At 35.4% G+C, this 13252-nt stretch overlaps 1 protein-coding gene across 1 annotated transcript; it reads left to right on the top strand.

Moving 5' to 3' along the window:
* The first annotated feature begins 7041 nt into the window (after positions 1 to 7041).
* Positions 7042 to 12816, top strand: LOC122306696 (probable LRR receptor-like serine/threonine-protein kinase At5g48740). Its single transcript, XM_043119170.1, has 16 exons — positions 7042 to 7620; positions 8054 to 8570; positions 8670 to 9121; positions 9220 to 9337; positions 9422 to 9490; positions 9579 to 9647; positions 9733 to 9801; positions 9908 to 9979; positions 10081 to 10149; positions 10217 to 10452; positions 10531 to 10736; positions 10876 to 11002; positions 11085 to 11153; positions 11694 to 11883; positions 11975 to 12107; positions 12412 to 12816. The coding sequence occupies exons 1-16, from the start codon at positions 7530 to 7532 to the stop codon at positions 12628 to 12630; spliced, it is 2706 nt and encodes a 901-aa protein (XP_042975104.1). The 5' UTR covers positions 7042 to 7529; the 3' UTR covers positions 12631 to 12816.
* The last annotated feature ends 436 nt before the right edge of the window (positions 12817 to 13252 follow it).

Below are 13252 nucleotides of genomic sequence, written 5' to 3'. Positions count from 1 at the left end.
TGCCATCTCTTGAAGAGATCTATTTTTCCTCTCTATTACCCCATTTTGTTGAGGAGTTCGAGGAGCAGAAAAATTATGCGCAAAACCATTTTCATCACAAAATGTTTCAATATTTTTATTAACAAACTTTTTTCCCCTATCACTTCGGATACTTGAAATAGTATAGCTCTTTTCATTTTGAATTCTCTTGCATAATTTGGTAAAGGCATTATGTGCCTCATCTTTATGAGCAAGAAAGATGACCCAAGTATATCTAAAGAAATCATCAACAATAACAAATGCATAATATTTTCCTCCTAGACTTGCAACTCTATTTGGTCCAGAAAGATTCATGTGTATCAGTCGCAATGGTCTATAGTGGAAATATGTTTCTTAGTTTTAAAAGAAGTTTTTGTTTGTTTACCAAATTGGCATGCATTACAAATTTTGTCTTTAAGAAAATTTATTTTTGGTAAATCTCTCACAACATCATTTTTTGAAAGTTTGGAAATAAGTTCCATGTTGGCATGACCTAATCTTCTATGCCATAGCCAACTAGTTTCATTTTGAGCTGAAAAGCAAATAGAATCTTGTGAGGTAATTTCTTCAAAATCGATTGTATAAATATTATTGTTTCTAAAAGCAATAAAATAAATATTATAATCATGATTATTCAAAATAATGCACTTATCCATTTTGAAAGTAACTGTAAATCCTTTATCACATAATTGACTTATGTTCAAAAGATTATGTTTTAGACTTTCAACAAGTAGAACATCTTTAATTATGAGAGAAAATTCATTACCAATTTTACCTATTCCCACGATCTTCCCTTTCGAGTTGTCTCCAAATGTCACGTATCCTTCTTCTTTAGATCTAAGATTAGAGAACTTAGTCTTGTCTCCCGTCATGTGTCTTGAACATCCACTATCTAAAAACTACTTATTTTTGCTTGTGGATGACTTCATGCATACCTATAAAAACAATTAAAATGATTTTTCTTAGTACCCAAGTTCTTTGGGTCCTTTATTTATTAGTATTAGAAAAAACAAGATTTTTAGGTACCCATATGGCCCTAATAATCATTATATGATTTCTTTTAATATAACAAGTATGATAATTATGATCATTTCTATTAAAGAAATTGCAAATAGCATGTGACATATATGAAGAACTTGAATGATTATAATAATATCTTTTTTTGACAAAATTATTTTTATGAAAAGAATTTTGATTATTGATTTTTGATGTAGAAGGATTATCAAATAAATTTTTATAAGGTTTGTATTTTTGTTTTGGCATATATCCCAAACCTGCCTTATTAAAAACACATCTTTGACTATCAAGAAGTTTTTCAAAATTTCTTTTTCCATTCATAAAGTTTTCAACAATATTTTCTAAATCGGTTTTCTTCTTATTCAATTCAAGATTTTCATCTTTCAAAATGATACTTTCTTTTCTTAAAATATCAATTTCATTTGTTAAAGACGAATTTCTCTTTTTCAAAGCAGTATATTTGATACCCAATTTTTCAAATTCCTCATAAATCTCTTCTAAAATATTTTACAATTCTTCATATGAAGGATCTTCAATATTATCAAGATTTGTTACCTCAATGTCATTTTTAGCCATAAGACAAAGATTTGCTGATTCTTCATTGCTTGTTTCACTATCTGAACTACTTGAATTATCATCTCATGTAGCTTTCGTTGCTTTCTTGCCCTTGTTTCGATCTTTCTTTAGCAGAAGATAATCTGGATTGATATGACCAGGCTTATTGCATTTATAACAAATTAAAGTGTCATTTTTACCTAAATCTTTCTTGGAAAACTGTTTAAAGGATTTCCTCGGAGGAGTTTTATTTTTCTTTAAGAACCTCTGAATTCCTCTTGTTATCATCGCAACTTCTTCATCTTTATCTTCATTTTCCTCATCTTCATCACTTTCACTTTCATGAGGAACAGCTTTAAGTGCCAAGCTCTTCTTTGGCTTTCTTTCTTCTTCTCCTCTTTTCAATGTGTACTCATGGGTAATAAGTGACCCGATGAGTTCATTCACTTCGAGCTTCTTGAGGTCTCTAGCTTCAAGAATCGATGTCACTTTTGATTCCCAGCGTTTTGGTAAAGAGTTGAGAATTTTTCTTACTATCTCCACCTTGGAATAAACTTTGCCAAGAGCTGTCAAGCTGTTTATGATGTTAGTAAAACGAGTGTGCATACTAGAAATAGATTCATCATCATTCATCTTAAACATTTCATATTCATGAGTAAGAATATAAATTTTTGATTCCTTGCCTTGCGAAGTTCCTTCATAAGTAACTTCCAAGTTATCCCAAACTTCTTTTGCCGTAGCACAAGTCATTATTCTATTAAACTCATTTCCATTGAGAGCATTAAATAATAAATTCATAGCAATTAAATTCAAAGTATAAAGTCTATCGTCTTCACAATCAAACTCTTCTTCTTCCTTTTTGACCTTTACTCCTTCAACCACTTTTGTTGGAATATAAGGTCCATTTACAATACATTTCCAGATTTCTCGACCTTGAGCCTGAAGGAATATTCACATTCTAACTTTCCAGAATGAGTAATTATCTCTACAAAAAAGTGGAAGCCGACTGCTAGATTGACCTTCACCAAATGAAACTGAAATGTTAGCCATAAGATCTTAACTCAAAAGATATTTAATCTTATAATATAGCTCTTAACTCTGATACCAATTGTTGCCCAGATGACTAACATAAGAGAGGGGTGAATTGAGTTGTATTAAAAAATAAAAATTATAAATTAAATATATAATATAAAATATAAACAAAATATGAAATAACAATAAATATAAAGAGTAAGGATAAGAGAAAAGCAAACTCAGTATGTTAACGAGGTTCGGCCCCACTGCCTACGTCCTCGCCTCAAGCTACCCCTTGAGGATTCCTAAATTCACTATTCAACCTCCTTCAGGTGGAGATAGAAACCTATTACACTTTTGAACAATACCGCTACAAAAGATCCGTGTAGAACACCCTCTACACTTGCAATCACCTTACACGTGGTGATTCAACTATTCCCCGTGTAGAATACTTTCTACACACACAAAGGTTATACACACCCTTTTTCTGATACAAAAGCTGATAGTGGATAGGTTATCAGAAAACACTCCTCAATGAGTGAAATAAGAATAATACAGCGCAAACTATATCTCTCAAAATGAATAAGGATTAAGGCTCAGTGCTTAGAGAAGAGAGAATGAAAGTTTTGAATGAATGTTATATGCTCTGGATGTTGTGAATGTGAAGCTCTCAAATGATCTATTTATAGGCATATGAGACTTCATATTTAAATTTAAAAAGATTCACATGTCAAAGACAACATCATTCACTTTTTCAAAAAAATCAAACCTAATCTTTTACTTTTGGCACATGACAAAATGAGCACACTTTCCTTTTCAAAAAATTCAAACCTAATCTTTTACTTTTTGCATATGAAAAAAGGAGCACACTTTCTTTTTCAAAAATTCAAACCTAATCTTTTACTTTTTGTATATGACAAAAGGAGCACACTTTACTTTTTAAAAAATTTAAACAAAATCATCTACCTTTTGTATAAGTCTAAAAAAGCATCAATCACTTTTGAAAATATTCAAATAAAACATGCACATGTGAAAGATGACAATCAATCATCTTTAATATTTTCAAAGTTCAACCCTTTAATCAAGGCATGCACATGTAAAAGATGACAATCAATCATCTTTAATATTTTCAAAGTTCAACTCTTTAATCAAGGCATGCACATGTAAAAGATGACAATCAATCATCTTTCAAAATTTTCAAATTTAATTTTCAAAAATATTCATACACATGTAGAAAATGTATTTTAATGTTTTATGATAAAATATTAATTTTGAGCATTAATCCTAATTTCGAATTTTAAGAGATTTACAATATTACTCTATGACTTTAATGTGAATTTGTTTCCTTCTTGCTCATGCTTGGTTCTTTGATGTGCTTGACTCCATTGTGTGGACAACTTGAGCTTGAAACTCCTTTATTCTTTGAATTCATTTGTTATCATCAAAATCCATGTGTAGATTTATAATCACATGAAACTTGAAACCTTGGGTTCAACAGCTTTGGACGCCACAATAGACCCACGTTCCCTCCATTTTCAGCCATCTTTCCTAGCTGGAAATGGCCACAAGATGCTACTGTAACTTGATCGTGCCACTCCTTGGAGCACAAAAGGTAAGTCTCTCTCTCTCTCTCTCTCTCTCTCTCTCTCTCTCTCTCTCTCTAATTGGCAGCATCTTTGCCGCACTATCACCTCAGCCCAGCATATGTCATGTTGATAATTTCAGATCAGAAGAATTAGGCCATAACCAAATTCAAGGAGAAATTAGCCCATATGGTTTAAAAACAAAATTCACCTCGATCTCTCTCTCCGCTCTTGACTTTCACAGTCATGTTTCTTCATTGCAACAAGGTTCAACAATTTTTTCCATTTAAAGTCATTTCCCATTTACAATAGTAAACTTGTGTAGAAAACTATTTGAAGGACGATGCGGGGGAAAACCTCTTACCAACCAAAACTACCAGATTTGACATCGAGGAGTGGGGAGCTTCTGGCTGAGTTGACAACGGAACTCAACAAGCCAATCAAGCGGAGAGAGAGAGACAGAGGAACCTCAAAGAAAGGGGTAGAGGAAATAAAGAGAGGAAAGATTGCAGGAGGGAGAGAGAGAGAGAGAGAGAGAGAGAGAGAGAGAGAGAGAGAGAGAGAGAGAGAGAGTGGGCAAATTTGTATTATTTTGTTATTTCTACTCTTTTTCCTTTTTAAATAAAAAATATAAAAAGCCACGTCTTCTGTTCGGTGCGCAATCCATGTACGACTTGCATGTACAGAGAAGAACTCTTTTACAGTGGACTAGTTCTTAAGGGGTTGTCTGGATATTGACATGATCTTATCTTATTTCATTTCATCTCATCACATCTCAATATTCAAATATCATTTAAACATATATTTTTCAATTTTAAATTTTTAAATTTTTTATTTAATCATTACAATTTTTCTAAACTTCCAAACAAAACATAAAAAATAATTTAACTTTTTCAAATTCTAAAACAAAAATAATATTTAAAAATTATACTCTAACACTATTTTAATTTAACTTTTTCTCTCTTTCATTTTCTAAAATCCTCTAAAACATCATAATTCAAATAATTTCACTATTATTCACATATTTCTTACCTAATCTCATTTTTCAAGCATCTCTATATTTTGATGAAGTTGGTCTATAACCTCTCATTCTTTTGCCAGAATGAGGTTTGTCTTTGTGTAATTGTTTTTAAAGAATAATAGTTTGTATTATGACAAGTTTTAAATTAGTCTTTTCCATTTCAAATTTCGTGTGCTTAATAAACAAAAAATACATGGTGGCCTGTTTAAGACTACCTTGTGTAAAACACCTTTTTCTCTAGTTTAAAGTTTAAACAACTGAAGTTCAAATAAAACCTTAGATTATAATAATTTATTTTTAAATAAGAAAAAGAGAGAGGGAGAGAAAAAAAAATGTTATTATTATGGGAGGTTGGTGGTTGGCTAAGTATGGCCACACGAGGTGGCCATCCGTCACCCTATGGTGGTCAAGTCACTCATCGTGATCAAACTTTGACCACCATAAAGTGGACCGTGGACGGATTGTAATCGGATCCTCCAATTAGAAGTGGGCAGTGGGGGCCTGTACCCAGCTACCCCGCCCCAATTCGCCCTTCCTCAATAGTGAGTCCCGCATTGTTTAAATAAGATTATTATATTGCATTGGCCTCTTATATAAAAGTTGGTTTAAGAAGTCAAGGCAATGCAATGAAGTAAATACAACTCTAATAAGTTTAAAAACTATGTTACTAGTTTTTAAATTTTTGTCGTAGATATAGATTTTAATTTACAATTTAAATTATGTGATAATTTGGATCCAAATTTTTTTTATAAACTATAAATCAGTTTTAGGCCCAATGGACCATAGGTAGCATTGGATTGGACGGAAGGTGGGGTGAATGAGGTGTCTAACCTCGTCCCTCGGCATCAAGACAGAGTGTGGGGCTCCAAAACCTTCCTCCGCATAGTGTGGGGTGGGGTGCGGAGAAGGATCCATCCCACCCTCCCCACACCCCACCCCTCATCATGCAGGTACCACCCTACCTTCAACCATGGGGTGGCTAGACTTGCCCAGTACTAGTAGTTGGTAGGGAGTAGAGACCTCTTCTCCCATTGATTTTAATTTTGAAAAAAAAATATATATATATATATATATATATATGATAGCCTTACATACGGAGTGTCATGTGTTTTTCCAATTATTAAAATTGAAAAAAAAATTATAAAGAGGCAGTAGATTCAAAATTTGTCATGGTACAGAATAATAATAATATTCCTTAAAAAACATTGCACAAAGAGCGAATTTTAACCTATCGAAACCACAACGGCTATTAATCAAATTTATTAATCAGAAAGAGGGAAAAAAAAAAACAGTTGAATTTGTGATCGCTGGTAAATTATTCTTTCACCTTTTTCAGTTAGGTAAACATCAACCATTATTAATAATGCATGAGCATGAACGACAACTAGCTAAGCTAGCTAATCCTTCGAGTGCATTCTGGCAAGTGAAATTATTGATCACGCTGAGAATGAAATTGTAAGCAAAGCTAAAAAGAACACTAATTAAAATAAATTAAAAAAATCATTGAGTCGGTGCTGGTCAATCAAGCACCCTGTGCATCTTCCACCAATTTAAACTAATTAAAGACGCTAATTGTACGTTTCTCTTTTTGATTTTCAGTAAAGTAATATCTTTAGTGAAAAAGTTTTTCTGCCCCTTGAAAATTTCACTTCTTTGAATGTATAAAATGATCGTTTTCTGGGAAATCTTGCTACATCAAATTATTGTATAGTGTCCTTCACGCCGAAGTAAGTTTGTTTTTTTTTTTTTTTATTCCTTTTGACTTTGTAAGTTTTTAACTTTTAATGCTGAAGTGTTCATACCCGTATCTGCATTTAACTAAATTCAGATCGAATCATATTCAAAAAATTTCGTTCTAGTCCACCAGAAAGAACGTATGCATGTCTGTCATGTTCTTCTTTAACAGCAACTTGCACGATTTTTTCTCCCCAACAAGTACTGCTTTTCAATTGCTGCCACAGCTACTGCAGCAGCAGCGATAGTAATGTTCTCATCACCAACGAAAAACCATAATCATTACCCGCACTCGGCATGCTTAATAATCACTCCCTTCTCACCATCAGCCATTACCGTTAGAGCTCTTTTCCTTTACAGCTTCAAACTCAAGAAAGAAAGAACCCACTTTTACTCATTGCCCAGCCTCTCATCAAATCTGTCACCGCCCACCAATGATTTGCCGCTACCCCCAACTTTTCCCTTTCTTTTTCTTTAGCTGCAGCAGAAGATAATGGACCAAGAACTTTGAGTCATGGCGTTTTTGGATGTCTCTGTGGGGTTTCTCTTCTGTCCTGAGATATAACAGAAGTATTTAAAATTTATCGATGGGGTCTGGGTTGATGAATATGCGGTGTTTTTGGGTCGGCTTCTTTCTGTTCTGCGGCTTTTGGGTTAGTGGTTTCTGTGACAAAGATGGTACGTTTTGTTTTATGAGTCTTAGCTTTTGGAACCTGGAAATCTTTACTCTTGTCAATCTTGTTTGGTGTTGGAGTTTTGAAATTTTTTTTCTTGAATTTTGTATTGCAAAAACGTCATGCATTCATTTCTCTCATTCGGTTTCTGAAAATCGACTGTTAGCGCCAATTCTTTATATTGCGTAAAGTGGAAACTACAACTCATTTATCCCTTGCATTATGCTGAGTCCTTGGAAAGTAGATCATTTTGTTCGATATAGATCTCGTACAAGTGAAATTATATGCGGACCACATTATATATTACCAAAATCAAATACTAGGGCTTTGATTTTATAGCTCATGTTTGACTAACTATGAATATTGTTTCCAAACAGAATCTAACAATGTTTTGAGCTCAAACGTAGCTTAATTATTACTGTGCATATATGGGACAGGTTTCTTGAGTATATCTTGTGGTGGAACAACTGGTTATACTGATTCATCGAACATATCATGGATCCCGGATGATGAATATGTAAGCACAGGGAACATCACCGCCTCGTTTAGTGACCCAATTCGGTTTTTCCCGGATACTCAAGGTCGAAATTGTTACAGAGTCCCTGTAATTAATGCTTCCTCTTTGGTACTTGTAAGAGCACAGTTTCTTTACCGGAACTATGATGGACGTGGGAAACCCCCTGCATTTTCTGTTTCTCTTGGGACAGCTATTACCAGCACCATAAACCTCACCACTAATGATCCATGGACAGAAGAGTTCATTTGGCCAGTTAGTAAGGACACTCTCTCCTTCTGTTTGCATGCTATTCCAGATGGTGGATCTCCTGTCATTTCTTCACTTGAACTAAGGCCACTACCTCAAGGAGCTTATGCAAGTGGAGTGGGAGATTTCCCCAATAAGTCACTTAGGAAGAGTTATCGAATCAATTGTGGCTATTCCAATGGCTCGTTGCGGTATAAACATTCAATTTCAACCCTCTCCTTTTGACATATAAAGCTTGGATGATTCATGTGATTTTCAGAGATGGGTTAGTAACTTTGTGGTATCTGTAGGTATCCGTTGGATCCATATGATCGTATATGGGATGCTGATCAAAACTTCATGCCCTTTCACGTGTCCGTGGGGTTTGCGATTCAACAGTACTTCAATCTTTCTGGTCTTGGGGAGGATCCCCCTGTTGCTGTTCTTCAAACTGCACGAGTTTTGGCAAGAAGGAATGTGTTGACATATAACCTTCCTCTGGATACCCTCGGGGACTACTTCATTGTCCTTTATTTTGCTGGGATTTTTCCTGTGTCCCCTTCATTTGATGTAGTCATTAATGGAGATGTTATACAATCAAACTATACTATAAAAATATCAGATGTCAGTGCCCTATACTTTACTCAGAAGGAGATTAAGAGTTTGAACCTCACACTGAAAAGTATCAGTTACTATCCTCAAGTCAATGGAATTGAAGTGTACGAGATAGTTGGTATTCCACAGGAAGCTTCCTCAACCACAGGTGCCATTGACCTTTTGGTTGTGCATACTTGATTTTAATTGATTCCAGTTGTTAGAAAAGTCTACATGAATCTAGTGGTCTGTCAAACTTTCTTGCAGTTTCTGCGCTTCAGGTTATTCAGCAGTCCGCAGGTTTAGATCTGGGATGGCAAGATGATCCATGCTCTCCTTCACCATGGGATCATATTGGCTGTGAAGGAAGCCTTGTTACATCTTTGTATGTACATAAAAAATTATGTTTGTTTTAAATCTTTGGTCTATTTATCCTCAACTGATCTCATGATATGGGCTTTCTTTTTAGGGAACTTTCAGACATCAATCTGAGGTCAATTAGCCCCACATTTGGTGACTTGTTGGATCTTAAAACACTGTAAGTGTTTTAACTCCAGGAAACTGCCTTAAAGTAATTTATGTTTCACGCTCAGTTTTCTTATTATCTTTATGCTGTTATGCCCCAGGGATTTGCATAACACATCCCTTACTGGCGAGATACAGAACTTGGGTAGCTTGCAACGGCTTGAGAGTTTGTAATACCTATTTGCAGTATTCCTTACCTTTTTTATCCCTTTCAAAAGAAAAAATGGCAATTGTCACTTGAAATGGAACTTTCAGGAACCTGAGTTTCAACGAGCTAACATCCTTTGGTTCAGAGTTGGAGAACTTGGTCAGCCTTCAAATTTTGTAAGTTGCATTCTGTTTCTAGACCAACATATGGACCCGAAAGGTGGTACTGATGTTGCATCCTCTCACCATCTCCTCTATATTTACTGTTCTTCTTTTTCTACAGGGACTTGCAAAATAATAGTTTACAAGGAACAGTTCCTGACAGCTTGGGAGAGTTGGTGGACCTTCACTTATTGTAAGTGAACATCAAAATGGATTAGACTCAATTTGTGATATACAAAATATTATGTTTCTGATTTGGATAACATCGCTCTTATCCTATCCCGCATTCTACAGGAATCTGGAGAACAACAAACTACAAGGTACCCTACCAGTGTCTCTGAACAAAGAAGCTTTGGAAATTAGGTACAGAATTGGTATTGTTTCGTTTATGCTTGTATTTTTATCATTCTGATGCATTGATTTTGTTCAGAACGTCCGGGAATTTGTGCCTTTCCTTCTCCACAATGTCATGTAATGAAGTTTCATCCACCCCTTCAATTGAGACACCACAAGTTACAGCATTCCCCCAAAAAAAGAACACCAAACAAGATCATCTAGCAATTATAGCTGGTGCAGTTGGTGGAGCCATTATTGCACTTCTCTTTATTTCTCTTGCAGTATTCTTATTCAGGAAGAAAAAGAGAACTGAAGTCACATATGCATCAAGTATGTAAAAGTTTATCCCGTTGGTGCACATTGATGTCCTTTACTTAATTCTTATATAGGCATTATTTTCATTACTAGAGGGCGCAACGGAGATTAGAAACTGGAATGCAGCAAAAGTCTTTTCCTACAAAGAAATCAAAGCAGCTACTAACAACTTTAAGGAGGTCATAGGCCGTGGTAGTTTTGGATCTGTTTACCTTGGAAAGCTTCCGGATGGCAAAATAGTGGCTGTGAAAGTGCGGTCTGATAAAAGCCAACTTGGGGCTGATTCTTTTATAAATGAGGTTCACCCACTGAACTATTCAATCGAAATTTTCCAGATCATGGAGTCGTGAGGAAAATAAATTTCTTCCTGTTGAATAGACACTATTCTCTTGCATTGTTGTTGCCTAACCGTTTTTCCATATTGTGGAATCTTTTAAGGTGTCTCTACTGTCACAAATTCGCCATCAAAATCTTGTATGTTTGGAAGGATTCTGTCACGAATCAAAGCAGCAAATACTAGTCTATGAGTATCTCCCTGGAGGATCATTGGCTGATCGCCTTTATGGTATGTTATGCATGATACCAATTTGGGAACAATTTTACTTCTGTGAGAAAATTGCTGTTGATATTGATGATGTTACTTTCAGGTCCAAACTGTAAAAAAGCTTCATTAAGCTGGGTTCGCAGACTGAAAATTGCTGTCGATGCTGCAAAAGGTATCTCTGATTCTCTTCTCTATATCATCAGCCTTCAAGACTACATAGGAAAACAATCAGGATTTCATCTGAAAGAAACATGAAAATTTGAGTTACCATCAAGAAACATGAAAGCTTCAAGACTATGTAATTATTCCATAATCAAAATGCAACGCTTAACAGAGCTTACCATACTAGACAATGTAGATATAGTGCTAACATGGAAACTGTTGAATGTAATGATAGAGAAATGGGAAAACACATTGCAAAATGTTTCTACCATTTAGACAAACTGAATCTCACTAAAGTAGTGTACTGCATTATGGGCAGCTATTTGAGTAGACATGTAACGGTTTTGAGGATAATGCTTTATCATTCATCATCTACATAAGTAGCCACCTGAGCGTTTTGTAACAAGTACATGACTACCACTAGCCATAAGCAATACCATGGAAAACTAGCCGACTACAATATCATACATTAAAAGAGAAATGAGCTATTGACATGCCATCGTTACTATTGAAGACAAATGACTATTTCTGAGTCTCGTTTCTTTCGAAGGACTGGACTATCTACACAAGGGAAATGAACCGCGAATCATACACCGTGATGTAAAGTGCAGTAATATCCTTTTGGACGAGGACGTGAATGCCAAGGTTTGTGACTTTGGCCTCTCTAAACAAATCACCCGGGCAGACGCAACTCATGTCACAACTATTGTAAAAGGAACTGCGGGGTATCTAGATCCAGAGTAAGTTTTCCAAATGAAGAAAATAAAACAAGACAAAAGATAGTTATTTTTTCTTTATAACTATGATAGTCAAAGTTCATATTGTGTGCAGATACTTTTCCACCCGACAGCTGACTGAGAAAAGTGACGTTTATAGCTTTGGGGTTGTTCTCTTGGAGCTCATCTGTGGAAGAGAACCTTTGATTCACTCGGGAACTCCCGATTCATTCAATTTGGTGTTATGGGTAAGCTGAAATTCCTATTAAAACGACAATACTCTACCTTACGAGTAAACAGAACATAGATGTTCCCTGTAATTCTTTAACAATTCATCATAGTCTAATTTACCTTCAGTATGGAAGCGCAACATTGCAAGAACAAGTGGCTATAATTCCACAATTACTCTTTTCTGGTCGTGTTTATTGCTATTCTACTTGTTAGGAAGTGGGAGCAACTCCTGATAAATTCTAAATATGGTTTATCTGATGGCGTAAAGGGCTGCTGTTTATGCATTCTCTCATTGAGTTGTTTGGGGATTCCCAAGTGCAGGCCAAGCCCTACTTACAGGCAGGGGCATTTGAGGTTGTTGATGACAGCCTAATGGGAACTTTCGACGGGAAGAGTATGAGAAAGGCAGCCTTGATTGCTGTGAGATCAGTAGAAAGAGATGCATCACAGAGACCAACAATTGCAGAGGTTTTGGCAGAGCTGAAAGAAGCCTACAGTATTCAGCTCTCTTATCTCCAAACTCGTGAACACTCCAGCTGATTTCTTAAGCGATGATACAGTTAGTAACTTTTGGCGATTGTTTATTGAGATATGTTGATCTGTTCTGATAATAGCAGCAATGAAGACATGTTTGTTTTCTTCAACTTCTGCTCTATAATTTCTACAATGTGGGGGATATTGTAAGCATGTGGACTCTATAAATGGTGGCTTTAAGCTTTCTGTAAACAATCTCTCTCACGAAGATCAAACGTTCTCACCCAAAAAAAAACCTTCATCTCCAACCATCAAAACCCTCCGCGGGATAAGGATCCTCTTCATGTTCTGAAAAATACTTACCCCGAAAAATAGAAAAAATGAATCTTTAAAGAATTTGTTTTCTACTCTTAGGCCTGATTCTTGCCTTGGCAGACAAGTGAAAAAGAAAACGATTAACAGTGTCCTATCATCAATCAAGCATAGCCATCATATTTGTTTTGGATTTGGGTGATTATCTCTGAAAGGCCGTGGGTTTAATTATTATTTTGAGCACATTACATGCAGAACAGAAGAGGGTGAGTCTATTCGACCTGTGTAGGAAAAGAAAAATGACTCGATAAAATCTAGATCATGGGGGTGAAAACTTGGAGCCTGGAGGGGTTCGGGCATGATCTTAAGAATCACT

Source organism: Carya illinoinensis, chromosome 4, assembly GCF_018687715.1.
Source record: "Carya illinoinensis cultivar Pawnee chromosome 4, C.illinoinensisPawnee_v1, whole genome shotgun sequence".
Classification (NCBI taxonomy): domain Eukaryota; kingdom Viridiplantae; phylum Streptophyta; class Magnoliopsida; order Fagales; family Juglandaceae; genus Carya; species Carya illinoinensis.
Note: the sequence above shows the minus strand (reverse complement) of the source record. Positions and strands in the feature narration are given on the sequence as shown.

What these genes read in the sequence shown, in the direction of transcription:
- LOC122306696 (XM_043119170.1), top strand. Translation starts at nt 7,530, where the DNA reads ATGGGGTCTGGGTTGATGAATATGCGGTGTTTTTGGGTCGGCTTCTTT. An exon ending in GGAAGCTTCCTCAACCACAG is followed by an intron (nt 9,122 to 9,219) that starts GTGCCATTGACC and finishes ACTTTCTTGCAG; the next exon opens with TTTCTGCGCTTCAGGTTATT. An exon ending in ATTGGCTGATCGCCTTTATG is followed by an intron (nt 11,003 to 11,084) that starts GTATGTTATGCA and finishes TGTTACTTTCAG; the next exon opens with GTCCAAACTGTAAAAAAGCT.